At 42.8% G+C, this 27463-nt stretch overlaps 2 protein-coding genes across 12 annotated transcripts in view; one reads left to right on the top strand and one right to left on the bottom strand.

Annotated features, from left to right (window-relative positions):
- cdin1 (CDAN1 interacting nuclease 1) overlaps positions 1-16715 on the bottom strand; it is a 36690-nt gene extending 19975 nt beyond the window's left edge. Inside the window, exons 1-8 of one of the 3 annotated variants that reach the window (XM_085932742.1) lie at positions 16606-16715; positions 16265-16375; positions 9668-9713; positions 8942-9006; positions 8297-8357; positions 6325-6397; positions 406-485; positions 148-197 (exon numbers count right to left, since the gene is read on the bottom strand). In XM_085932742.1, coding sequence (XP_085788868.1) covers positions 148-197; positions 406-485; positions 6325-6397; positions 8297-8357; positions 8942-9006; positions 9668-9713; positions 16265-16365 — 476 coding nt within the window. In that variant the 5' untranslated portion in view covers positions 16366-16375; positions 16606-16715. Of the gene's footprint in view, positions 1-147; positions 198-405; positions 486-6324; positions 6398-8296; positions 8358-8941; positions 9007-9667; positions 9714-16264; positions 16543-16605 lie in introns of those variants that run through there. The other 2 variants (XM_085932743.1, XM_085932740.1) reach the window with 2 other exon arrangements.
- Positions 1-27463, top strand: part of dph6 (diphthamine biosynthesis 6) — a 136214-nt gene that overhangs the window by 23436 nt on the left and 85315 nt on the right. For 6 of the 9 annotated variants that reach the window (XR_015068373.1, XM_085932735.1, XM_085932734.1 and 3 more), the window contains 2 exons: positions 16651-16793; positions 17583-17689. The gene's annotated coding sequence lies outside the window, so the exon portion shown is untranslated. Of the gene's footprint in view, positions 1-16650; positions 16865-17582; positions 17690-27463 lie in introns of those variants that run through there. The other 3 variants (XM_085932732.1, XM_085932737.1, XM_085932736.1) reach the window with 3 other exon arrangements.

The raw sequence follows: 27463 nt of genomic DNA, 5'->3' as shown, positions 1-27463 counted from the left end.
TCCACATCTTGTATCATTTGTGGTAGAGGGATGGCAAACCCCTCCACCGTGAAGCAGAACTTTTATGTGGGCTAAGGGCAGACACATCTCATCCCCTTCAATAGCTCCTCGTCAATTTCAAGCTTAAAATTTTATGGGATAGGATACTGTTTGATGCAGTCTACCAGTGGTCCATAACAGCAGTCGTTTACGGTGCACTGAGGAGAGTTGGGGGGGGGGGGGGGGGGGGATATTACGATGTGAGCAAGGGGGAGAGAAACAGACAGGTGGAGGTGAGGGAAGAGATGTTGTATACAGTAATGAGCAAGGAGAAAACAATCTGGTCAGACAGTTGTTGGATGATTCAAAAGATCCTCCTAAAAATAGCTGACGTGCAACAAAAAACAAACAAAAAAATGAATTTACTTGATAGACGTTCTTGGCCAAGGTTTGGTTTGGGATTAATGATGGTTCCTTGAGCATACTGTTGAGGACTGATTTGGAGGCTGTGGAGAAGAATATAGATTCATGCAATATGATATAGATCACAACAGAATAGAAATGATCAATCGATTAATGGACAAATAATCGTCAAATATTTTTGATGATCGAAGAATTATTTAGAGAACTGTAAATATCCATGCGCTCAAAATTTCAGCCTCTCCACTCAAATTTCTTTAGTCTTCTATGCAAGTGGAACAATTATTAGTTATATCATGAAAATGAATAAAAATTATTATATATGAAATTAAAAATATACAGTAACTGCTATGCTGAGTAGATTTAAAAAAAAGATTTTTTAACATACAGTTAACGGAATTAAACCGCCCAGTGATTGATTTAGCATACTACTCTATTAAAAAATCAGCCACTTGGTATCTGTGCACATCTTCACTAGATAAATGTTTCAGTTGAGAGCACATGCGCTTTATCTATGTTACAAACGCAGACTGTTCTGCATGTCCCATTCTTGCTCTACTAACATTATAAATCAAACACAAAAAGCCCGCCGGATGGGTTTCCTTTGGTATGGCAATGACGGGAGAGTGAGGAGAAAAAAAAAAACCTTAAATCATTTCTTAAAAAGATTTGGATTCAATGGATTGTAACATTGTGTGACGAAATGGCGGCGACGTGCCATTTTAGTGAGATATAAATACACACGCGTGCTCGTGACAGACTCACTGTATTACGTGAGAATGCTTCCATTCACATTTCAGGCTTGGATGGCCCCTGGAATAACATTCCAGAGAATCCCGTTCTTATTTGGGAAAAATACGTGTGAGGAAAAAATAAATCTGTATACATCCCGATTGACAGAAGCTGCTAAAATTCAAAGAGATGTTTCGGTGAAACCCGCTGGATGCTCTTTTACTGGTTTTCCCGTCCTGAGATGCTTCCAGCTTTCATCTCCGGAATAAATAAAGAAGGCCGGGCACAAGAGGGGACGAAGCCTTAAGCACTCCCTCCCTCCTCGCTGACACCTCTTTTATTTGTGCTACCTTCTCTGTTTTAGCCTCGCCCTCCAGCTCATAAGCGCACACTCCCTCTCACAACTGCCAAGCACGGGCTTTATTTCTTTGCTCATTTCTCTCCGAGGTTGGTCTCTTCTCCTCCCTCCTCCTCCTCCTCCTCCTCGGCAGATCCATACCGCACTCCCGAGCAGGAAAGAAGGGTTGTAATTTCCCCTTGAGTTAGGACACCTCATGACAAATGATAATGGGTAATCAATAAAGCAGGGGAAATATGAGGCGGCAAACTTTATGAAGCCAGGAGACATATTACGCCGCAGACAACACTGTTTTCCCTTAACAAAGTCACTACTCGAGTGTGCCTAATAATCTGAAGGAAAATCAAAGGAGCTGCAACCACATCAGCAATATTGGCAACTTATTCCACTTTAATGGCATTTGGATTGATTTTCCACCCCCCCCTCGTCCTAATGGTCCTTTTATAGATTTGACGCTGCTTCTGCAAAACAGTCATGTGTATTAAACCTCCCCGAAGGCTAACGGTAGCCATTAAAGCCCTTGTCTCACTAGCGCTCATAATTGGAGGTTTGACCACCACCACAATTTGGTCTCACATAACACACACAAATACACACTTTGGTACGAGACTATTAACCCCCTCAGTCCCCCAAGATTGTTTTGTACAGTGGAACATGCACTAGTTTAAGGCTCATAAACATTGAAGGAAACATTCTATGTATTTTTTACGCATTTCAGGAGATGTTTGGCGCTGTCATAGCGTTAATATGGAAGGTTTCTACTTCCTGTTTTGGTTCCATTTCCAGACTCAGCTGCTATTGAACACTTTTTTACGTTTAATTCACAAAATATGTTCTATCTATTTGAGTGAAGCTTGGTAAGCTTTTATTTTGAAACTGTTCCTGGCTGTCTTCAAATCTGTAGTTGGAACCCTTTTAACATAACATTATTCTGAAATAATTTTTAATAGCAAATTAGGAAACTAAAGATCTTAAAATTAAGTACAACGACGTTGCCAGCGCTAGCCGCCAAGTGAATGCCTTATAATGGTACAAATTGGTGGCCCACCAATGTCACAGTCAACTTTGTAGGTTCCACCACATTTTGCTGACTCAACACAATAAGGGTCCACTTCTACTGCATCACCCCCCCCCCCGTAGATCCGTTAAAAATAGCTATAAAGACGATGACCTTGGCGCTGACATTGTGGAATTCCAGCCAAGCATCGACGTGATGAAAATCGAAGGCCGGGCCGCTAATAAATCACCATGCTTTTAAAATGAATTTACCCTAATGCTCGTTCATCACGCGCTGTAATACCTTTGCAGGCCCTACCTCAGTTTGGACGGTGTGCACAAACATAGCAGTAAATAACAACAGGGCGCCTGTGTCCCTCGCATCGCTGCAGCTTCCGACATCAGCATACATTAAAAGACGCCCCCGCCTTGCACTGCATCGCTCCTCCATGACACTCTGAGCTCATCACACACACACACACACACACACATACACACCCACACTTACACACACTATGACATACATAAAAAAAGCTGAATATAAAAAGCGCAGTCTGAAGAGCACCAGACACAGAGAACAAAGCCCTGCAGCGCATCTTTGCCCCCCTCTTGTAAACATTCACCAAATTTACTGTAATTGTCCCACGTTGGTATAAATTGTGACTAAGGCGCCGTATCACACCGTCAGCATCCGAACACGGCAAGAACAGAGGAGGAGGGAAAACAACAAATAGCACGCTACGCCTCCGTCGGGATTTGCTAAACAAATCACGAGGCTGCGTCGGTATATAAAACTGGGGAAGAAGACGAGCTAACAACAAAATAACATTGATTTATCGCGGCTCACGTGCGTCATTTCTTTCAATTCCTCCGCCCGGGTGAAAAAGTCATTATCGCAAACGCTGAGAAACCTCATTAGATAGCAACATTTGTTGAGGGAGGACCGTAATAAACAATAACGGATGACAATTGTTATTGCCGCTGACACTGATGAGCTCCTCTGCAAGTTTGTTTATTAATTAAAAAAACACTTTATCCACAATGTGTGTATGGCACTTAGCCATTTCCTCTACATGCCCACCACAACCCGAGCCATTGAGCTGTGGAGTGGGTGGGGGGGGAGTGTGGTGGAGTCTTGCACTCGTTCATCAAACTTCATGGAGCAAGGGAGAGACAGGGCCTGATAATGTGCGCCGCGCTAAAGCTGATTTTCCATGATGAATCTCGGAGCATATAAATTGGCTAATATCTGAAAACATTTACAGATACTCCAGGAATTGACTAGTTGCGCGGCGTGATGGATGAGTCTCCCCGACGCCGGACGACAGCTCCGGCAAATCTCCACGGCTGCCTAAAGCCCCTCATTTGATTTTCCAATTTATTCTTTTTTAAATGCTTCCTCAAATAGAAGATATGGGGGGAGGTAGAACATTTATTAAAAAAAAAAAAAAAAAAAAAATATATATATATAATAATATATATATATATATTAGACTTCCTGTGGTTATATGAGGAGCCTGAAGAGGTTACTGGGGCAGAACTGATCTGCTTCCACCTGATTCTCCCTGAAAGCGCTGAGATGAGACTACATTCCATTGTGTGTATGTAAAAGAATTGCAGCGGTGGATCTGGCAGCAGCAAGGCTACATAGGTCAGACCATTAGACTGCGGCATAGGTTGGCCGGAGCACCTCTCATGAAAGGGAGTAATTAGTATACTTGTCAAGGAGAGTGCCACGGTGTTTCTCGCCTGCGCCGAACTTGCGGAAGAATCGTTCATCGTTCCTCCGTATGCGCTCCCCCCCTCCCTGCTGCGCTCATTATTTCTCCACACATACACCCGCACAATTGTTGCCTTCAGGTGAGCAAGAGCTTTAACAATGACAACGGGCCTCCTAGGTTTGATTGGCCGCAACACAATGCGACATCCAGCGATCTACAAAACGCCGGCGCTATTATGAATAGATGAAAAGGAGCCTGGAAACATTCTCGCAGTTGTTAACATCAAACGCGAGACATTTATAACCTGCCGTACGGGGGCTTCTGTAAAGGAATGCGACAATAAATCTTGAGGGCGCTCGAATCACACGGTTACAAAACACGCGGGGAGCAATCTAATCTGGAGCCCGGGCCTTGGGAAAATGGAAAAGGTCAAATAGCTGGCAAAATTGCCTCCTCGAGAACGGGAGCGGGAAAAAGTATGTCTAAATCTAGAGCGCCTGTCAAAGAGAGGAACTGAGAGAAGACGGGTGATGAGATTGAAGCATAGCAAAGATGGTTGGGAGGCCGAAGGAGTCGAGCGGGAGGGAGAACATCCAATCTCCACACGGGAAGGCCAGACGCAGGATTCAAACGCAGAACTATGAGGCAGAAGTGCAAACCACTTTTCCCCATTCGTTTCCGCATTCGCAAACGAATGGTTTCCGTTTCCTTGTGAAGCATGTGACCTTCAAATAGTGGACTAAAAGTTCTCATGTGACCTTTCCCTCCCAACTGGGACAAATTAGCTCGGACTCGACAAGGATCATTAAAATTGCTGATATCATATTCAATGCACGCTAAACTGCTTCGACCGCATTGATTTATTTACGAGAACCACCACACGATATTTTGCCAATTCTCTCGCCAATATATATGTTTTTACTGACTGGGTGGCGAGGAGGGAAAAAAAAAACAAGGAACGTGCAGAAAACAATTTAAAAGCGTGTATCGATCCAGCGCGGCTGATTGTACGGATATTCCCCCGCACCCAAAGGCACCATCCTCCTTAAATGCAAAAGCGGAATGGAGAGAATTAAAGAAAATAAAAATAACGGCCAGTCACTCTCCTAGTCGGGGTTAATGTCCCTTGTAGAGAAGTGTATTGATCTTTACGGGATGCTTTGAAAGAAACTCGCTGCGTGACTTTCATTTTGGTAATGTCACATTTTGTATTTCCTTTTCGATTATTATTTGGTCCTGATGCTTTCACAACGAGCAAAAACAAATTATGTTTTCGCTGGATAGCAACACGAGGGAAACGGTTCTAATATCATCGGAGATTGCCGCCGTCTCTCGGATGAATGAGCGGCTCTACAAGCCGCGGCGACTTTTATTTTGACAAGCGGCGGATAACGGTGCTGTAGGTCCAAAGCAATCACACTTTGACGGTGACAAATGGCCGTAGTGGTGAGTTTGAAAATAACACGCATTGCCTTTCATCCCTTTGGTGATTAAAAATTGCGAGCATGGCTTCTGCGGTCACCTGTAATTTAGTTTTATCTTGTCAACCGTATTTTTGTGATCCATTCAGATTCTGATGTATGTCAGAAATACATAGACGATTAAATCTGGATTTTTTTTTATTTTTTGCTAACTTGCCTGAGCGTACCTGGACAACGTCTTTGACATTTCCAACAAAAATGTTAGCATCTGGAATTGACTTCCCCTGCAGCTCATCCATCAGCACGACCTCTGCGCTGTTTGCTTTTTATTTTGTCACTTTTTTTTTTGCCAATAACAATTTCCTCAGTGGAGCCCAGCAAGGTTGCAGAGAGGATGCGGGGATACGAAGGAGGAGGAGGAGAGAGTATGTTAGATGGATGCAACCGGGGATGAAGGGGGAAGGACTCCACTGTTATAAATAACACTGATGAGGTGAGCTCGCATTGATCCAAAGTGCGGTTGAGGGGCAGCGGCCCTCCTACCACTCAATCGTCAAAGCTACTATAGGTAGACTGTTGCACATTTGGACGGAAAAGAAAATACAGCAGCGGCTAGAAGAGAAGGCGGATTCCACAGACAAACGATTCCAATTAAGACTGATAGAGACAATGATTGAGTGGGCGAATTGAAACTCACGCATTCCGCCCTCCTGGTCCTGAAGGAACCTGTCAAGGATAATGCGAGCCATCAGCGCAGGAGACAAATCCACCTATAGAATAAGTGAATTGTACTTACTAAAAAAAATCTGGCATGAATACACAATTTAATTAATTTTTGTATTATTTCCTTTTGCCACAGGTAACAATTCCCAAATTGTTTTAATTCAAAAATTCCCCCACAGTAAATAATGAATGTGATTGTCAAAATTGTGGTTGGTTTTGTTTTACTCATGAAGAACATACAAAGACCTGCAAACTAGAAATATAAATATAAATTATGATTTCTCAAGTCTTTATTGACAACTTAGAGCAAGTCTGCTAAATGCTTGCTAGATATTGCTTGTGTAGCATTAGGCTAGCTAGCTAACAGACATTTGACGCAAGCTAGCTCGAAACAAATTGTCCACTATTGTTTTTCATAAAATCCGCCATGAAGTCCCTGACACTATGACAGATACTAAAACCGTTTCTCATTTAATTGAATTAACATCTGCTTCAAGAAGACCATTAAGTCATTATGAAACATTTTTGCTTAAGAGCAAATTAATCATTTGTTTGAGACAGAACTAAAAAAACAAAAACAATAATTCAATGTTGTTTTCATAATCGAGACCTAAAAAGCCTTTCAGCTCATCTTATTCACTCTTTCCAAGAGTTTTGTCCTTTTAACGTCAGTTAGCGTCGCCGTTTAATGACATTAAGAAGGCAACATAACAAAGGCCGCTCTCTCACCAAAACTCTCCCGGGCCACCTGATTGCATCATTTTTCTTGAATATTTTGGTCAAACAAGCTCGGAGGCGCTCGCGGGTTTCGGTTCCGCTGACTTGGCATCTATTCTAAAGCCTTTATGTTTAACTGACCTTTACATAAAAAGTCTATATTGGGCATAAAACGGCAATATTCACGGGGGACATCTAGGGGCGAAAAGGGTCCGGTAGCAGTTTTCATCATTGTTAATCATTTCTCGCCATCGGAGATATATCGTCTCATAAAGGGATGAAACTACATCAATTAGTGGTCTGAGAGAGCATGAGTGCTTGGTTTAAATGTTAAGTAGCATATTAAAATGACAGTTAAATGGTTCATAGACAGTTATCTCGGAGACGGAATCAGTCCTTTAAAAAGGGGAAGAAAAAACCTTGTGTCAATTAAATAGCGAATGAATAATGACAGTTAGCTTTGAGGCGCCACTGATGCATGCCACTTCCTCTGATTTTAGATTAAGAAACACTCCGGTGCCATTGACTGGTCTAAGGACGCAATAAAAATTCTAATGTGCATTTAAATGGGCAAACTAGGGCAGAAGTGACGTGAGGGCAATGTGCAGAAATGACAAATAAATGAAAGGAAGTGACATCTGGTTTCACAAATTCAGGATGGAATAAATTAATAGTCATTTCTGTAATAATTTAATGTTAAGTTTAATTGTAAATCTAGAATCGTATATTCCTTCTAATAATGTAGTACCCAATAATTGCCACCAGGTGCGCTATATATGTACTAATAATAAACTACTTATTATGATATGCATTTTTTTTTATGTGTAATTGTTTATTATAGTAAATAGCCCAGAGTTAACCTAGCGCACAACCTGTGACATGATGTCAAATCAAACAAGAAACGAAGTGATAGAAGGAGGAATTAACGGCTGACCCCTTCGCTCCTCACCTGTCTGCAGTTTGCACTTTGCTCGGGCCCGCTGCAATTTGGGGAAAATTGCACGATAAAAGACAACAAAGTATTTTCACATCTGCTTGATGGAGGTGAGAGCTAATTACATTAAATAATTGATAATGGAGCCGACCATTTTGGCAATTTTCATAATGACTAACAGACAAGAAAGAAAATCAAAAACCGCTGCCAACCTCTATATAGGCATTGATACAAAAGGACATCAATGAGTGTGTGTGTGTGTGGGGGGGGGGGGGCGAGTAGGGTAAACCATTACCTCATTGGCCAACTCCAACAAGACGGGAGCAGAGGGATGTGCCGTGGCCTCACTCAGATACCTTCGTTACAACAAAAGAAGAACAAAAGCGTCGACAACAAATAGGAGGCAGACGGAAGAGGGGAACACGCGCTGGCTAGCCGAGACATGCTAATGTCCCCGATGACTTTGCCCTGGGTGGCATATGGCAGGCTCCATGTGGTTCAAACAGCACGGCTCCGAGGGCTTCCAACCCCCCCCAAAAAACCCAGACATGAATATGGTGGTTAGTTAACCCCTACTGCCCAAAAAAGGTGTTTTGCCTCCTCAATGATAAAAAAAAAAAACGCTGGCCTCGCATGGTCGTATTTGATCAAATACGCTAATTTCTGATTAACAATGCTAGCAAGGTATTCACTTCTGTTTTTTTTACTACACTTTTTGTGTGTACAGTATATGCCGTGTTTACTTTGTCCCCACCCACCCGCAACCACATATTTTTAAAAATGCTTCAGTGAGCCTCTGAAAAATATTTTTGTTTTTCTTGCTAATTACAGTGCATTGCTTTTAGCGTGGAACCCGCCGTCGTCTGGATTGACTCCGTACATGACTGTAGCGCCTTTCCCGGAGGCCGACAGGGCGATGACATAAAGCAGAGCAGCGTACCTTCGGTAGTGGCTTTCGATGACATCGGGCGCATGGTGCCTCGCGATGGTCCTTTTGGTTCGTTTCTGTGGTGAGAATGAGAAAAATCTGACATTTCCGTGCAATCTCCTTTCTGAGTCGCCAGACAAGTGTTAGGAAAAGGAAGAGCATTGTTTGAAAACAACATATTTAAAAACCACTACACAAGAAAAAAAAAAAATTATTCCACTGAGACAGCGGCGGTGACTGACACCCGTCAGCCGGATGATAAATGACTCCATTTTCTACCCGTGCTGCCTTCTGCCACTGACGGCGGTGGCCATTTATCATCATCGGCTGTCAAGCGTGGAAAGCGGCAGTGACAGTGCGAGTCAGCAAACATTTAGCACACGCAGCCGCACTAGACGGGGAAATTATTATTGTCAGAATAATAATGGTTTAGCATAATTTATTACAGGTCCACCAAATAAGCAGGGGCTAGATGTTATTAGACAGATGGATGGGGAGGCTTGGCGGCCATCCACCGAGGCTCGGGCGGGCGAGTGGCATCGACGTGAGGAAGAGGAGGGGCTGGAATAAACGAGTGTATGTTGGCAAAGTGCAGGTGTGTGTGTGGGGGGGGGGGGGCTTGAGGGGCATCTTCCAAACCAATCAGAGAGCTGGCAGTTCAATTACAAAGAAATAAAGGGACATTCATCATTCAATTAGGCACCTGTCAGGACTCACAAAGGGAAGAAAACTTCTAACCTGATACTCCAGGGAGAAGATGCTCAGAAGAGTGGACTGCGAGTGACTGGAACAAATAAAAGAAGGACAAAGTTAATTACCAGAAAGCATCGCACACATTGACAAAGGGAGAGAGGGATAGGCGGGACGGGAGGCTTCAAAGCTCGGGACCCAGATGCCCCGTAATCTCAGTGAACATGAAAACAAGTGTGCCAAAGTTGTTCCAGATGATCACCTCTGACGGAGAAGACACGGGAAACTTGAGCTTTTTTGTCAATTTCGTACAACTAGTTTGATTCATGTTGCGGAATTTGATGGAGGATGGGGGCGGATCAATTTACAAACAACCTGTATTTGTTTGAATGGTCACAATATGGCCTCACTTTTAGGACACCCCCCCCAAGTAACTTTGAAAATGGAACGCACAGTGGCTCCCAAGAGTGCGTTCATTCTGAAAAAGTTGCCATCAGCTACATTCATCCCCGGCCCCTCTGCTCAATGTCAAACACCCGGCGAAGACGCCATCGTCGGGAAACAACAACAAGCAGCAGCGAGAGAGACTGCCTTTTATATTCATCCAATTGTACGGAACATAACCCCGTATTGCATCATGGCAGAAAGACATCAAAAACTAACAAAAGACAGAGAAAACTTCAAACAGTTGAACGCAGAGTTAGCTGACCTCTCATTTGTTCCTATTTGGAAATAATTTCCCGTGGGATATAATGCAAATTGGAATAATCTGTTACAAAGTGAAGACCTCCATCAACCTTAGAACATTATTTTTTTTTTATAACGGCCATGTAAGTAATAGTATGGAGCATCTGCATCGCAAAATCTGCATGATTGATTGGAACAACAATTTGATACACATCTTTGATACTTAAAAGTGGAATGATATGATACATCTGCACTTGTTCTATCAGAACCCATTTTGAACAGAGCTGCAAAATGCGCATTAAACTGCAAACTCCCACAGTGAAAACTCATCACAGAGGTGACTGCCATCACCCACAAGGTTGCAGTCTCTCGAAATAAACCTAAACAGCTTCAAGTTTAAAAAAAAAAAAAGACAAAAGGACAGAAACTCTAAGGACAAACCAAAAAAACCCCCACTGCTGCTTCAGCATTAATTTACAACGATGTTTGGGGACGAAGGAGGCCGGCGCAATTAAGAGGGGGGCCATTAAATGGTCAACTGTCAACATGTGGACACTTAAGGGAGGGCTGGGAAAAAAATGTCTTCCACACTTCAACCTTGCACCTGAGCATTTCAACAACATTACAGCCTTACGGTTGGCATGGGAGCGTCACGATCCCCCTGCTGGAACAGACATCTGTTAGGTTTTAAATGGATTACTCCATAATGAGCATGATTACAGTCTAATTGCTAAATCTATACCCTGTTAACTTTAAAGGGACATAAACTGCTCTTAATATCTAAGAAAATAGATCTGCTTCAAAAACCCCTAAGATCTTTGGGAGCTTATTTGTTTTTATTTCTTCAGTCAGGCCGTTTTTGAGCTCTTATCAAAACTGGACGAAAAAAGGGAATGACAAACATTGTTGATGTTCACGTTTGAGAAGGTAGTAATAAAATAAGGAAAGCTGGGTGCCAAGCTGTGGACCCAAAGTTGGTCTCCCCTGAGAAATATATGCTTGTTAGCTTTTCAAATGTGGAGCATGTTGGATACCCTCTTTTTTTTCTCTCAGATATACCAGTATCCAGCTATTGAATAATCACCGATACAAAAGTATCGATACCACTATTGGTTTTGATAGATAAAATTTCTGCAAAACAACTATCACAGATAATGTTAAAGAAAAATTTATTTATCCCCAAATAACATTTAAATGTGCATGTAATATTTCCTTTTTTCGAATTTCAATTTTTTTTTATTCCTGGTCTTAAAACGGCAACTAGAGGGTGATCGATACGGTGACGATACCGATAGCTGGTATCGGTATTCGCCGATCTCCGTATTAAAAGCAAGATTCTTGTTTTCGTAATCAATCAAACAATGTACATTCGGACGTCTTATAATTGACTTCTGTTGGAACAAAAATGAGATTCCGGCACCCTACCCATTCCCCCATGCTCGGCTTCTTAGATATCATTTTGAACACGAAAAAACAGAAGGCTAGGAAACACTAGAGTGGCTGAGGAATGGTTCCTTTTCAACCTCATTATCTTCCTTGACAACATAAGATGGGGGCACTAATACGCACCGACGCCCAAAATAGTCACGCGACCGATGAGATTAAAAATAATTAAAGCCTTCCAATTTGTCATTTCGCTGCTTTGCGTTCAAGGCTCGCTTCAGTTTGACTACAGCTGAGAGAAATATTTTAGCTTTAAGTGCAAAATTATATTTTCTAATGCTTCTATTTAGTATATGATGGGGTTTTTTCTAAGCATATCAATTAAATTATCCGATGCCAATTGACAAACAATTAATTATAAACAATAGCGGTAATTTAGGTAATGAAAGCCACCTGGCTAATGACGTTGGTATCATATGCTGTGGCGCCGCTTAGCATTTGGCGGATCTGCACGCATGAGAGTGTTGCGTGGTGAGACACTTCAGGGCATGGAAGCGACTAATTTAGATACGGAACATTTTTTGATTTATCGCCCGTCATTGACGAAAGCGGGATAAGGAACAAATGCTTAATTTCGTCCATGTTATTTGATATTGACATGGCTTATATTGACTGATGCCTCACAAGAACATGTTTTCCCTACGTTTTATTTTCAGAAAATACTCCACAAATCCAGTTTCCACTCTAACTCTTGTCTTCACAAATGGTTACAAGGCCAACTATCACAAAACTGCTTACCTCGGCGTTTTTATCCCAATGACTTGAAAAGGCAATGTAATCTATCGAATGTACTTGGACAACGTCCCCGATATGAAGAAGAAGTCGTCATTCCCGTGCTTACTAATCAAGTAATTGATTGCATCTATTATTCATGAATTCCTCCGTCAGACATGAAGCTGTAAACGTGGCTATGAGAAGGTCTAAACGTGACGTGATGTACCGGAAGTCTCCCGGCTGTACCCCCAAAAAATTTGCCAAATGAAATATAGATATATTTTTTTTATCAACACAAAAAGATCTGTTTTCTTAAATTACAGTACTCGCCAAAGATCTAATTCAATTCTGTTGCGATCCGGCTCATTAGCTCCATATGTTTTGCCACGTCAGCAAAATGTGCTGAGGATGCAAAGCGTGCAAACAAAATGGGTTGTGTATAATTTAAATTGACGTTTTTGCATTTGCGGCGTTTCCATAAATCCTTTAGTGACGGCGATAATTCCGAAGAGAATACATCTTTTTGTTTTGGGTTTTTATCAGAAAACCAAAGACAGATGTGTAAAAAGCAATGTTTTAACCAGTGAGTAAAGAAGAAGGAAAAAAAAACACACGAGAGGCTGAGGCACGATAAATAATCAATGAGCGAGTCCCTCGGCTTCGTCTTGAGCCGAGATATTAGCATCAAAAACAAAGTGTCTGGAGTCAGGAAATCACCATATCAATGGCACATGCCACAACAAGCCTGCCCTTTGCCTTTGCCGCCAAAGATCACGCTAGATAAACCCCCACCGATAACGTCGAAATTAACAAATGCTTGACATTTGCTCGACATCCATTATTCTGACACTTCTGTGTGAATTTCAAAAGGCTGAGCGCATGCTTAATCAACATTCATATTCCCACAGCGATCCGCCGCGCCATATTGCGGCCCGCCTTGGTGCCAATGAAAACGGCACATTAGGGCCCGATTCGAAAAGAACGTACGTGGAGGGGTGCTAGAGAAGGGGGGGGGGGGGGATCCCTCACACTGGACTTTATAAACGTTCCCTGCTTTTAAGGACGACATATGACGAATGGGCTGAATGGCATTTTACATAAGGGGGTGAAAAAGGAGGCGGGGCTAATCATTACATCCACATCTATTCATAATACACCACAAAAGGACAGATAGGACACACCTCCCCTCCCTTCTTATACTTAAGGGGACAAAGGGTGTATGAACTGGGGGGGACCCCCTACCCCACCCTCCTTTTGGACCCAGGGGAAGTTAGTCAAGACCTCAGAGAGCAGCCCATCATTTCCAATTCTAATGTATGGCCAGAGTAGGACCTAATGTGACTGATGTCACATGTCTCCCAACACCGGTCACAAGCTAGGTGAGATCATACAAATTCTTCTTCCAAATATCCCCGAGTACGTTGATTCATTTGGAATCAAAATAAGAGTCATGTCGGACCTTGAGGGTTGTTGTTATTATTCAGGGATGATATTAGCATGCGTCTCTATTGTTAGTTAGGGTAAGAAAGTGACAGCACCGTGTCCAATGTCCCCCCCCCCCACCCGACCTGATACCAACCTCCAACTCCCAACCCTCTCCGGGAGCAGGTCAGACCCGGAAAGAGAGGCCAGCGTGACAGATGACTCCCAACATCTGTGTTATGCAGGCAGCCCGTTACAGATGAGGGGGTCTCTTTCGAGTCCGTCTGCGGGACCCTCCCACTCTCCTCCCACTGGACTTATGATCGGACAGGCAGAATGACAGACCCCCCCTCCGTGGAAATCAGCTTGAAATTGACTCTTACTTTCACTTTGTCCCAAGTTTGAATTGTCCCCTATTTGCTTAATCGAAAGGCAATGAGTGCTGGCCCAATAAACGATCCATTGCTGAAATCCACCAATGTATAATAGCGTATTCATTACGAAGGTTAAACAATCCCGAAATGGAATATTTTGGAATTCAAACCCAATGTTCGGAAATGTTTTAGTACAAAATATCCAGCATAACAACATACCAGGATTGACTTAGCCTGTATTTTCCAATCTTTAATAAACGTCTAAACAGAAACGGGGGACGCGCTTTGGGTTAATGCCAACGTTGATTTAAAAGTACCACCCAGTAAAAAAAGTTTACAATGATAAAGATTGTTTCACAGCCCTTGAAACAACTGCCATCATCTTATTTAACGGGCGCATCGCTATTCCAGTTGATGTGATACACACAGAGTTATTCCTATAAAAGAATATTGGCTTTCCTCCCACAAAAACACATTTTATTTTGATTTTTACACTATTTTCAAGTATCAGACTATTTTGAACTAATAAAAAAATATTCTTCCAACTGTGTTAGCCTGAACCAGCTCGCCAGCCATGGCCTCCCCGGCCAATATTTACGCAGTGGCAGGGCTCCCACACAGTCCGGGTGGAGGGGTTGGTGGGGGGGAGCGGTGTACCCGAGCGCATGCTAAGAGATGATGGATGGCCTAGTCGATATGTTATGTCTTAAGAGCCTGATTTCCTGCCAGTCCAATCACTAACCCTCCAGAGTCCAGCTCAGCTGATTGGACAAGCAGAATAATTCTGCGGGCTGTGAAAACACCGCCGCCGCGCCTGCCTGTCAGACCCGGCGCGGAGACTCGGACATTTTAAAGAGCACGGGCCTCACCGAGATTGCTTATGCTGAACCAAATAATAACAATAGCCAGCAAGACTAAACAGAAGATCCAGTACCTCTGGGAGGCAGCCGGCAATTGTGCAGAATTATTGGAATGCAAATTCTGCTTGCTGTGTTTTCCTTTGATTAGTGTACTCACCATTACTATGTGTCATGAGGCAATGTGGATCAGTGGGTAGACTGTTTGTCTCCCAATTGGAAAGTTCTGGGTTCAATCCTCACCCCTGGTGACCAAAGTGTCCTTGAGCAAGATACTGAATCTTAAATAGTTCTGCTCCTTTGGTGTGATTTTTTATTTTGTTGTATAATAAAGGCCTCTGTATTTGAGGGAAAATGCCATTTGGACAGTGTGCAAAAGTTTTTGGGCCCACGGAGCCAAAAACACAAAAATACACTGAGCATATGGCGTAGTGAATTAATTGAATTGAATTAGGGTAATAAAGTCAAAATGCTAGTATTCTGAGAAAAAAGTCATTTCATAAGCATGAAGTTGGTTCCGATGGAATGTCCGTCAGTTCGTTACTGATGGACTCCTTGACGGTAACTTTGAAACACAGATTTCTACTTTCCTCCGATGTGTAGGAAGCGTCAAACGCATGCGACTTTGTAAGTGACCTCCATGGGATCAGTGATGGTGGTGTAACAGTAGCCTTGAGGGGATTACACATGTTACGTTCAATAAAGAAAAGGCCCTCGGTGTCAAGGAGAAAGGCAAACACCACTATTAACCCCTCACTTCGATCTGTTGGGGGGTGCAAGCGCTGCATGGCAAAACACGCTTGCTAATTTTTGCACCGGTGGATGGCTCCAAAGACCAGTGAGGAATTAATGGCCACCATATTACCAATTGCTCTCACAGGATTAAAAAGGTGTTCATCTATCAATCTAGAAGTTTAGTGGGGGTTTTTTTTTTTTATATACATGTAGACACTGTAGGAATGGAACTCCAAGGATGCTTTTTAAATACATCATTTACAAGTAGCTATTTACATACAGTACAATACAGTAATTACACATGATTTGCACTGTGTATAAGTAATAAATAACATTTGCATAATGAACTGTTGCACACTCACTTTTTCAGTTTAATAAATGTTATTATACAAGTAAATAGTCACTATACTTACTTGGGAAATCTGTCTTTTAGCATCTTCATACACTGCCGTGTTGGTCTCAATTGCTCTGTCCATCTCACGATCTCTTTGTATTCAGCACGGGAGAGTTTCATCTTCACACGTCTGTAAAATGACATTGTTATTACAACGTAGCTGTCTCGTATTCATACAATGGGCGCAGAGATCAAAACTGTCAAAAAACATGTCGTCGGGTGACAGTGCTGTGGCAAACGCAATGCATTAAATTTGTTTGCAGGGTTTTTGAATCGCTACCGAATCACTGCTATGTTATAGAGATGGATACATCTGGTTACGGAATGATAAAAAAAAAGCCTGAAAAGGGGTTTGTTTACCATTCATCAGAGACGTCTTGTAACAGCTGTTCTGCTTCCCGCTAGGGAAGTTGAAGTGATGACCCAGGAGCGAGCTGTGCGCCGATTGGTCAATCTCTGACGGATCTGAGTATACTTGCCTACAATTGGATTGCTTTTGCCGGAAGTGGGCAGAACTCCGATGATGACGAGCCTCCTTCAGGGGAAAGGTGTGTTTGAATACACAGGGAAGGCACACAAGCGCTCTCCTCACAAAATTCAAGATTCAAGAGTTGAGAATGTAAGCAATACTTTCAACAAAAAAAAACACGGTAAAAATCATGTGTTGTGACTCATAACTGACGGTTGACGCTTCAATTTTCGACTTCAGTCAGCTAAAAAGTGCTAAAGAGTCCAATGGCGAGTGAGTGAAGGGGAACATCACCCCTGGAGCCACCTAACGGTTGATGTTTCTGTTTTAACTTTGTTTTTACATACTTTATTTGTTTTTCCGTTAAAATAATTTTACAAAAACAAATAAGAAAAAAAAAGTCAAAATGATATCTTATTGCCCTTTTAACATTCTGTTAGAGCAATATATATATATATTTATACATACATACATACATACATACATACATACATACATACATACATACATACATACATACATACATACATACACACACATACATACATACATACACACACACACATACATACATACATACATATACACACACACACACACACACACACACACACACACACACACACACACACACACACACACACACACACACACATACATACATACATACATACATACATACACACACACACAAGACGCGCTAGCAATTATATTCAAAGGTTTTGTATCTTAGTTTGTTGTATATATAAAGTTTAAAGTATTAATTAAGGTAATTATAAGGCTTTAGTAGTGAGGGCAATAGTGGCAAATTGTGAGGGTTCACTGTTTAGCTGCTTGTCATTGATTATTATTTCCTTTCACGATACAGTTTACAAATGCAACTGATCAGAAGAGGACAATGTATGTCCATTCTCTTTTCCTAATCTGGAGGAACTGCCTTTGACCTCATCAAAAGAGAAATGTATGTAAAGAAAGGTACGTCTATTTATATTCCTGTTGCTAAGATATAAATAAATCAATTTACTGCTTGTAAGGGTCATGGGTAAGCCGGAGCCTATGCCAGTTGACTTTGCGGGAAAGATTCCGGTGCCAAAATGTAGACCTAAAAGAGAGAAAGAATAATCATAACCAAAAATGAAACGTGCAGAGTAACATGCTCAATTACATTCCCCCATAATACATAACTTCAGATGTAATTCAACAAATCTTCCCCTTAAGATCATTCTTATCATTTTAATTGTAATTGTAATTAGTCTCTTGGCACTGGTAAAATGCAGTCTGCTTAAATTTCTTTCTTTCTTTACCATACAAAATCTTACAAAGGATTGTGGATGGTTTTTTTTTTTCTTGTTTTGTCTGCTTACATTTCAAAAACTTAATGAATAGCATGTGCCCCCTCCCCCCCCTTGTCAACTGGAAATGTCTCATTCCACCGCAAGGCTATAGAGTCAAAACATTTGATTTGACAACACTATTGCTGGTTCCTCCCCATTGTGATTGAACAATGTATTGATGAGCACCAAAGCCTGTATCATGACCCGCACCGCATCGGGCAAATAAAGGCCATTGTTGTTGGGCAGTGTAGTATGATGACTGAGATGAGCCGAGGTCTCGGCCCTGGCGCGTGTTCGCCGGCACAGTCGGCGGGTCTGAAAGGGCTCGCTGCGCCGCGCTCGGCTACAAAAGGAAGCTGTGTAGTGGGATTGGTAGCACTAGATAAGATCGGGGCCTCTGAGGAAGTCTGGTCTGATTGCTACAAAGGGCCAAGGTCAGGGGCAGAAGGAGCGCCGAGGCTAGGTATCAGAGGATCAGGGGGTGGGTTGCTGGAGGGGTGTGTAATAGGTAGAAAAGGATCAGTGTAATGTGATGGCATTAAAAGATAAAAATCAGAGCCGGGGTTGGGAGTCAGTGAACTGTGCTGGCTTTAAAAGCGGCAGGATCACAGATTACGTTGTGTCTGTGAATCCTAGCTACATTTACGCAACAAGGATCAAATAAAAAAAGGTAAGTAAAATTTACCAAGGATTTGGTGCTAAATAATTATAGTAAATACTGTAAAATATTTGAATAAAAAAAAAAAAAACATGTCAGGGTCATAAATATATTGAATATCTGTTTCACCTTGCCATGCAATTTAGTTAATTTGAGTTTTTAGGTCAAGTCTCGGACAGACTCCATATTTTGATAGGCTGTCACATTTTCACAAAATATTATTTTTACACTTACATAAACTGTGAAAAGATCTGTCGTTGGCGGCCGCGTGCAAGCTGGGCAGCGCTGTTAACCAGCTGTGAAGCCCGCTCACAGTGGGAGGTGAATTTACAAAGGGTGTCTCCCTGTGATACCAAGAGAGGCTGCACTGATCTCTCTTCTCGCTGCCATTGTAGTGTAAAGCAAGGTGCCCCTAATGCTGCTAACACACCCGCTCAAGAACCAACGTCAGGCAAATTGACAGCATCCCCCCCCCCCCGCTTGCCGAATATAATGATTGATGATTTGCTTGCTCGTGTAATTTCCTCTACTCGTCGCACATCTAAGGAAGATTGTAAGATCTTTCCACATCATGCCCATTAGGCCCGCTTTCTTTTTTCCACATCCCGTGGCATCGCTTACCATGCAAAGAGCGTGTTTGGTTTCACTCCATTGTCAGCATTACTGTCATAATGTTTCTTCCTTCTTTTCCCCGCCGCTTAAAGTCGGTGACTTCATTGGTCCCGCACCGCAAAATTGCTCTCGGAATCTTCAAGGAGTCTGGAATCTCAGCTCTACAAAAATCACAGTTTAAACACGAGGCAAGCCAGAATCAGGAAATGCCTGTAGTATTAGCACGGTATCGGATTCGTGCCCCCCCCCCCGAACAGCATGACTGCCCCAGAAAATCCCACATCCATATTTTACATCGCAGCAGACAAGACATGTGTTTCGCTTGAGCTTTCCACTGTGCCTCCTCCATTTATTTTATTATCCTTTTAATGAATCTAATTAGCAAGACAAGTAATTAAAAGCAATTGTGCCTAATGCTCACGAGACGCAGGAAGAGCAGAGCGCACTGTTCGGCGAATTCACCAGATTAATAGGGGATTGATAATATTTTGGGATTGTATTTCACCCTAAATGGCTACGTGTGGAAACAAAGGCTGTGGCTGGAGCTCATTAATCAAAGTCAAGGGGCTGGCCGGCGCGGTCTCCATTTGCATGAGCGGTGGTTGCACATGCTGCCGATTGGCCTCTGTTCCATCCAGACTGTTAACGCTGTGTCAATCAACAGCTCAAAAAACATGCTTCAAAAGCGCGGGAGAAATTATTTTCCCCCTTATTATCCGACGCACCCTCACCTTACTCTTGTCCACTCTGCTCCCAAATTTTTTCTTGTTTTGAGTACTGTCGGTATCATTTTGTTGTTGTTTTTATGGAGGGGGGGGGTACAAAAATCAAACTGAAAGATTTTTCTTTAACCACAATTCCTGTATTTGTGTGTGTGTGTGTGTGTGTGTGTACTGCACTAAAAAAAGGTAGGTGCTGTTGTTTTGTTTAGCAACCAAGTATAGATGGACTCTTATGTGTGGACTGATTGAATTAAATATAACTCATGTTTTTTGGGGTGAGCTCTTTTTTTTTAAACATTTATTTGTGCATTACTCAAATTGAGTAATATTATTCTTGAATAAGATGTATTTGTAAATGAACGTCAAGGAGGAAATCACTTCATCTGCAGTATTTCTCATCTGGATTCCCCCCCCCCCCCACCCCCCCATCCTTTGCACAAAATCCATTTTAACGTGAAATAATTGAGTTGAGGCGCGGCGCAGCTAATCTCACCGCACCGGCTCTCCAATCTTGAATTCTAATTATCTCATCATGAACTTTAAGAAAGAGGCAATGCTTTAATGGCTTTTTAACTCCGTAAGAGGTGACTGAGTGGGCCGTAGATAGTTAATGTGTGTGTGCGCGTCACACACACGAACACGTAGACTCTTCTGGTCTAGACGACATTGTGCTGCAGCTAGCATCTCCCGCTGTGCTCCCGCCCTCCATCAGCATCACCCCACTTCCACCACCCACCATTCCCCTAATATCCTGGAGGCATTTTTCTCATTATCAAATATTGTTTGATGTCTTTCTTTCCCGATGATTAACCATGGTCACCAAACACCGGGCCGGAATGTTTAAAATTTAATTTTGGGCCTCGGAAGTACCTGCAGAAGGGGGAGGGGTAAGGGTGGATGAGCACAGGGGACGCAGCGTGTTTTATGTACGCCACACGCTGAAAAACACAATAAATCCTGGAGGAGAATCATTAGCGGAATACTAGTGCTTTTTACGACCATTGTTATTCAACGCTGTATTGAGACGCAGTAAATTATTCTCTTTATTATCGGTCCATGGATTCAGGCCTGTATTCTGTTTAATTATGTTATTCCTCACACCGCATAGATATATGTACGTGTAAAAAATCCACTCGACACGGAAATGCAAATGCTACACGTATACAAGATAAATATTTAATTCCGGGTTGGGGAAGCTTTTTGCTATCAGAAGCCATTTGAGTTTTTATTGTCCTCTGAGGACTGTACTAAATTTCTGAAAAAATATCCCCCGAATGTCTCTATTTTGGGCCTTTTTGGAAGAGTTACTCTGATCAGTTGGACCGGATCGAATGTCGCCAGGGGCCCATATAATGATCGGAGTGCCATAGGTTGCACACCTTTAATTTAACTTAAGCAATATGTTTTTTGCAACTTGTTTTTGTTGCAGTAACCATATCCATCAGAACAACCTAAAGGCACCAAATTAAAATTTGGAGCAAAATAAAAATAGCATTGGCTTATTTTATTGAAACAAATGCAAACTCCAAGAGAGATAGAGCAGAGGAAAGAGGAAGACAGTAAGGAGAGAGAGCGTGTGTGTGAATGAAAGGTTATGCGTCGTCCCGTGTGTTTGTATTGTCAATAACTGGAGATGGCTGTCAGGAAAAGTGGGGAGATAAAGGTCAATAACTCAGGCAAATGTGTTTGTATTTGTGCACTCCTGCTGATAGCAAAGCAAACGTCAGGGCCCCGCGTGTGTGTGTGTGAGTGTGAGACGACCCTCACAACAATAACACAAATAGCGAGGTCTTAGGGCTGCACCGAGACGCTCATTATTATCGTTGTCGTCGCGGGTGCTGGAAATGAGAGGGAGCCTCGGCACATGGCGGTGACAGCCGGCGCGGTGTCACTCAAAAGTCACTTAATAATGAAACACGCCAGAGATCAGAATAGACGACGATAAAGTGCAAACACAAAGACATGGTGCCGCAGGAGCGCTTTAAGAAATAAATACTGTATTTGCCCCCATTTTTGTCTCTGTATAAACAGGCCCTTGAAATGAATTAAATAAAAAAAAAGATGATAATCATCTTCAAATTCTTGAATTTTTTTAATCCCCAATGTTATATAGTATTTATTTTCTTGTATTTATTGTATACTATTATTTTATCATTAATTTCACCAAGCAGCGACCATGTTGCTGGAGCATTTTCAATTTTAGAAAAAACATTAAAATAAGTACATAAAAAACAACAATCAAACACAATCAATTAAAAAACATACATTTTCAGACCAAAAATCAACATAAACACTTTTCCCGCTCTTTTCCACACTCAGTTAAGCAGTAATCTAAAAGTGTAATCTATTTTTCATGCTCACTCATTTGCTTTTTTTTTTTTTACTGCACCGTTTAATGCAACTCTCTGTGGCCTTGAGCGTCATAAATGTGCAATTAACAATCTTGACTAATTCATGAGAACCTAACAGAGAGCGCAACTACTATAACAGAGGCTAATGGTTATTGTTGTGCTTTTAATTGCCTGACGAAGAAGAAGAAGAAAGTGGCGCCGTTTTGGACATACCATCAAGTTACCATGACGACAAGAAGCACTCCCAAGCAGTTGCTGATATTAACTTGACTGCTTTAACCGGTTAACAAACAGATGAGCCTGTTTTGGTTGCGCAGTGATGCCTAAAAAAAAACATTTGTTTGCCCCCCCCCCCCCACCAAAAAAACTAAACATTCTAGGTATGTCATTTTTAACTGTGGAATCACGCTTGCATCTTCCTGCAACGAAGGGCCTAATTAAAGCGGTAAATCATCACAAGTGGTGCTCACACCTAAAATGGATGCCTCTCATTTGCTTATTTTGTTTCCGGAAGCGCTCGATCCCCCACAATGCGCAAATGTTCTCCTTTATGTTGCGAGCAGATGAGATTAAATGTACTCTTAGTGTGCATAGAAAGTCCATAAGGACGAGGGAGGGGGTATAAAAGAAGCGCACCCTCCCCTACCTCCCCTCCGTCAGCCACAGTTTGTTTGTTGGCTGCTTTACATTACACGTGATTATGCAAATCCAGAGCTGTTCCTGTGCATCATGGGCCAAACGCATCATCAAGATCTTTTCTAAAGCAGTCAAGGAGCTATTTCGGCATTCTTTTATTATCCGCAACAAAGAAAGTCTTTTGTTCACGCTTTGCCGCACGCACACTTTGGAAAGAGACACACACACGCACACACACCTACAGAACACTGCTTCTGCCTTCCGTGACTTACTACTGTCCCCTAGTGGTGCGAGACCACCCTATTTCATTCCTAATCCTTGCATTTTCTTCAACTACACCTGACTCCTGCCTCTACCCCCCCCCTCCACCCCTTGCCCTCTCTCTGCCTTATCATGCTCAAACATTTAAAGGCTTGATTTGTTGTATTGTATGACAGAGAGCTCCCATTATGCGTCCACACTGTGTCCACAGTGGCTTTTTGCCTCAATGGCCGCCTCAAACAGAGTCAACAAAAACAGGAACCCTGGTGTTTTGTGGCTATTGTGAGCCAAAGGGCCCCGTGTCAATAAGGTATTGTTTGGTGTGAGCGCCGCACCGAAACTGCTGTGAGAATGTTATCAGGGCCCGTGGACACGGAGGGTGTGCATAATGGCGCTAAAATGTAAGTAAGATTGTTTGGACAAGGCCCCGGCACAAGTGGGGAATGAGCCTTGATGTGGCGCTTACTGAAATATTTACAACAATTTAATGGTAAAAAATCTTTGCTGGAAAGTTCCAGGACTGAAACGGTATTTCTTTGAGCAACTCAACTTTACAGCATTTGCACTAGTCCCTCGCGTTCCTTCACCGGTAGCTAACAGTACACATTTTTACGTGCGGCGTTTCTTTCGGATCCCAGCTATCCCAAGCCCTAATTGGTGCGATAACCTGGAACGATGCTAATAAACAGCAGGCTAAAAAGGGTCAGCCCCGAGTGGCAAGCGCACGGACACACACCGTCAAGTCACTCACGTCAAAGGAGCAATTAGACGGGTTATAGAGGATGGCACCTCCGCCTCCGGTGCAGCCCGCCACCGCTGGGAAGGCTTCTGGAGCAAAGAGGCCTATCAGTCAAAGCCAAAGTACTTTTGCATTCATTAGTCTGTTCGGCTTGATATCAATTATTCATTTACAAGACCAGCCACTGGATTATTTCTGTCGCCATCAGGCTTGTCCCATCAAGTCTCGATCACGGCCTGGTTGATGAAGTATGCATTGTTGTTAATATGATCAATCAGAAGAGATTTAAAAATATTTTTCTTTGATAAACCAGATGGCTCTGGATTTTGGCACCCTCAGAAATACAATCCTAACTGTCAGCTGGTTTGACCTCGCGATGGAGGGGGAAAAAAAATTAATGGCATAAAAATAAGTGAGTCGGGTGTGTTGTGTTAGAGACGTAATTAAAGTTTCAATAATGTGGGGAGGTGACAAAGCGCAGACCTTGGACTTAGTCCTCGTCTTTGAGCTTCGGCAGACACTCCTGCATGATGCAATGGAAGGCCGGGGATTGAGGCCGTGAATTGCCCCCCCCCCCACCCACCCATCCCGTCCCCATTGGGTTTGTGCTGCACTTGCAGAGTGAGTCTCTTCACAAGAATGTGTCTAATTTAGTGGCTAAGAGGCAGATTTATACCTGTGCTAGTTACGAAGAAGGTTGCTCCCCAGAGAGGCCCGATGACTGTTTACGGGCGGAGCCACAATGCCTTAGCAGATGATGAAGCACCTGCCAGTGCTCCCCCATGTCTACGCGGTCCCGTTCTGTCTGCCCCGTTCGCATCCCTTCTTCTCCTTCCCCCCTAGCCCATTCTCGAGCCATCCCTTCGCGTCGTCGGCCTCCTCGGGATTGTGTTGCTAACAGCCATTTCCCACTTTTCTCCCAAGTGCAAATCCATTTACTGGCTGGCTCAGACCCCGCTGCTGAGCTTTCATCTGTACATCCCTCTGCTTCTTGTCTTTTCTCTCCTGCTCCTTCTACACACACACACATACACACACGGCCGTCAGCCATCAGCGCACAGAACTGTGGTCAGGTTTTGTTTATGGCCGGGAAAGGCAATATCGAGATTGTTTCAGAACGGTGTCATCACTCGAGATGTATCGCTGTCAAGAGTGTGTTTTATACGTCTGGGCCGGCGGCCGCGGCCATTTTGGGAAGCAGAAAATATCATATCGTATGACCTCCTCCGGAATAAAAGTAAACTATCGGCTGTAAATCCGATACGCAACTACAGAGGGGGTGTGTTAAAAAGGAAAGGCAAGTTAAGTGGGCTCTCCATAAAGATGGCCAGAGAAATAAAGATCAGGTCATCCTGCCGTGAGCTTATTGACTTTGTATTGTTGATAATTGTAAAACTAAGCATACTCGTACTTTTTAATGAGCCGCTTCTACCAGCAGTTATTTCCCCAATCGACTATGAGAAAAATGTATGGATGAAATCTATGAAATGGACAGTCTAGTCTGCCATCTACTGGTGATTGGTGGTATCACAACTTAAAACAACACGTCGCTATAAACGTTAACAATACCCAAGGACTTTCCTTGGCTGAGCCTAGTTGTGGCAATCGCCCATCCATCAATGTCCCTAATGAGGCACCGTGGAGACAGCGAAGACTTTCTTTCTGTGCCGTCTAGTCCACTTGCTTTTTTATTCTCCAAAATTTCCTCTATGAGCTCGTCACACAATATTAGGCAGCACGAACAAAGTAGAACAATTCAGTATCTCGATTCCAAGTGTCCATTGCAACACAATGTAGCTTGATGGAGGCAATTTTAGTCATGAATTGACCTTTTCTCTCCTTGCACTCCGCCATTGAAAGGGAAGTACATCATCCTTTTCTATCTTCCATACATTCACGTCAGGATGAGGGGGGGGGGGGGCGGCTGAGTGAGGGCAACCGCTCACTTGTCAACTACCCTTTACCATCAGGTGTGTGTGAGGAACATAAGGCGTCTCGTTCAAGGATGCAATTAGGGGGATTGAACTGCACCCCGGTGGTCGCTTGACAGGCCACTTTACATCCTGTCCCAGCGCGACCTTGTCGCGGGGGCAAGAAAGGGCTTTTTAGTACAATGACAGCATCTACACAGAGCACAAGTACTTACATTTGAGTAGTCGCCAATACCGCGCAACGTTACTTCACCTTCAAATGCGCTAAGTTATTTTTCTTGTCATAGCAAGGTTATTTTTAAGGTAATGAAAACGACCAAAATAACCTAAATCAAACGAAATGAAATAATGCAAATACGTCAAAATAAACAAAAAACGGAAATCATGATACGGAAACTTGCGTTTTTTTCCAATTCTTAATTTTCCGCAAAATTTTTTGAATGCAATTTACTGAGTTTGAAACTTACAAAATGAAGCTTCAAAATGATTCATGAACCAGTGTAGGGTTTATTGAGCCCTCTAGATGGCGCTCTCAGTTCACCTTAGTGCTGAATGTACACGAACTTATCATCTGGAAGGGTTGTCACGATGTATCAGTACATGACAAGAGGAAGTGACGTCTTGACAACTCGCAACCCGCCGCTGCGACCACATCTAAGCTCGAATGTAGGAGAAAAAAAACTGATGCCGTCACTCAAGTCACGTGAACATGTTTTAAACCTCGACAGTTGTTGTCGTTGGTTCAGGCCTGTAATTTAATGCCATTAAAAGCGTCTTGAGGGGGAAGGTTGTGGAGTGGGCGGGTTTCCAAAGTGAAGCTGGATTTCTCGGAAACTTTTTTGGCATCTCTTGAAAGCATAAAGACCAGTTGGCACGTTGATGTTGCGATCGTAAAGTCAATCACGATCGCTCCAGTTGCCCGGCAGTCGCTGTCGGTTCGTCCCCTCTCAACTGACGAGATGCGCGCGGGGGTGAAAAGCTGCGCGTATGTGTTTGCACACGTGTTCATGTGACACGCCGACATGAACGTGAACAGGAGGAAAAAATGGTGGAGGAGTGTTCGAGTCGCGCATTAATCAAAACTGTTGACATGTTGTGTTAAGGAAATGGGACCCACAAAAAATTGTCTATAATTATTAAGATATATTTTTTTTAAAAAGTAGCAACAATTATAACGCCCGAGCAACTCTCACTTTCTGAATGGCTGCACGTTGGGGAAAAAAAAAAAAACGTTTCCGGGAATTACTGTCAGTTGTTCTGATTTGTATGCGAGACGGGCCTTTTCATGTCAAAAGAATACGATAGCCCACAAGCTCTTTACATTACGGGCAAACATTTGCAATTATGATGAATTCCGCCCGCTTATCTCAAAAGGAACAGGTTCTTACTGATGGACAAGTCGACATTTTAATGAAATAAACGGCTCTGAGCTGATGAAATAAAGATTGCTCCACCTCAGGGCGCCCTCAAATTAAATTATCAAGATGACTATGCACGCGGTGGCC

Source organism: Syngnathus leptorhynchus, chromosome 15 (assembly GCF_054491065.1).
Source record: "Syngnathus leptorhynchus isolate UIUO chromosome 15, UIUO_Slep, whole genome shotgun sequence".
Classification (NCBI taxonomy): domain Eukaryota; kingdom Metazoa; phylum Chordata; class Actinopteri; order Syngnathiformes; family Syngnathidae; genus Syngnathus; species Syngnathus leptorhynchus.
This window is presented reverse-complemented; position numbering and strand designations above follow the sequence as displayed.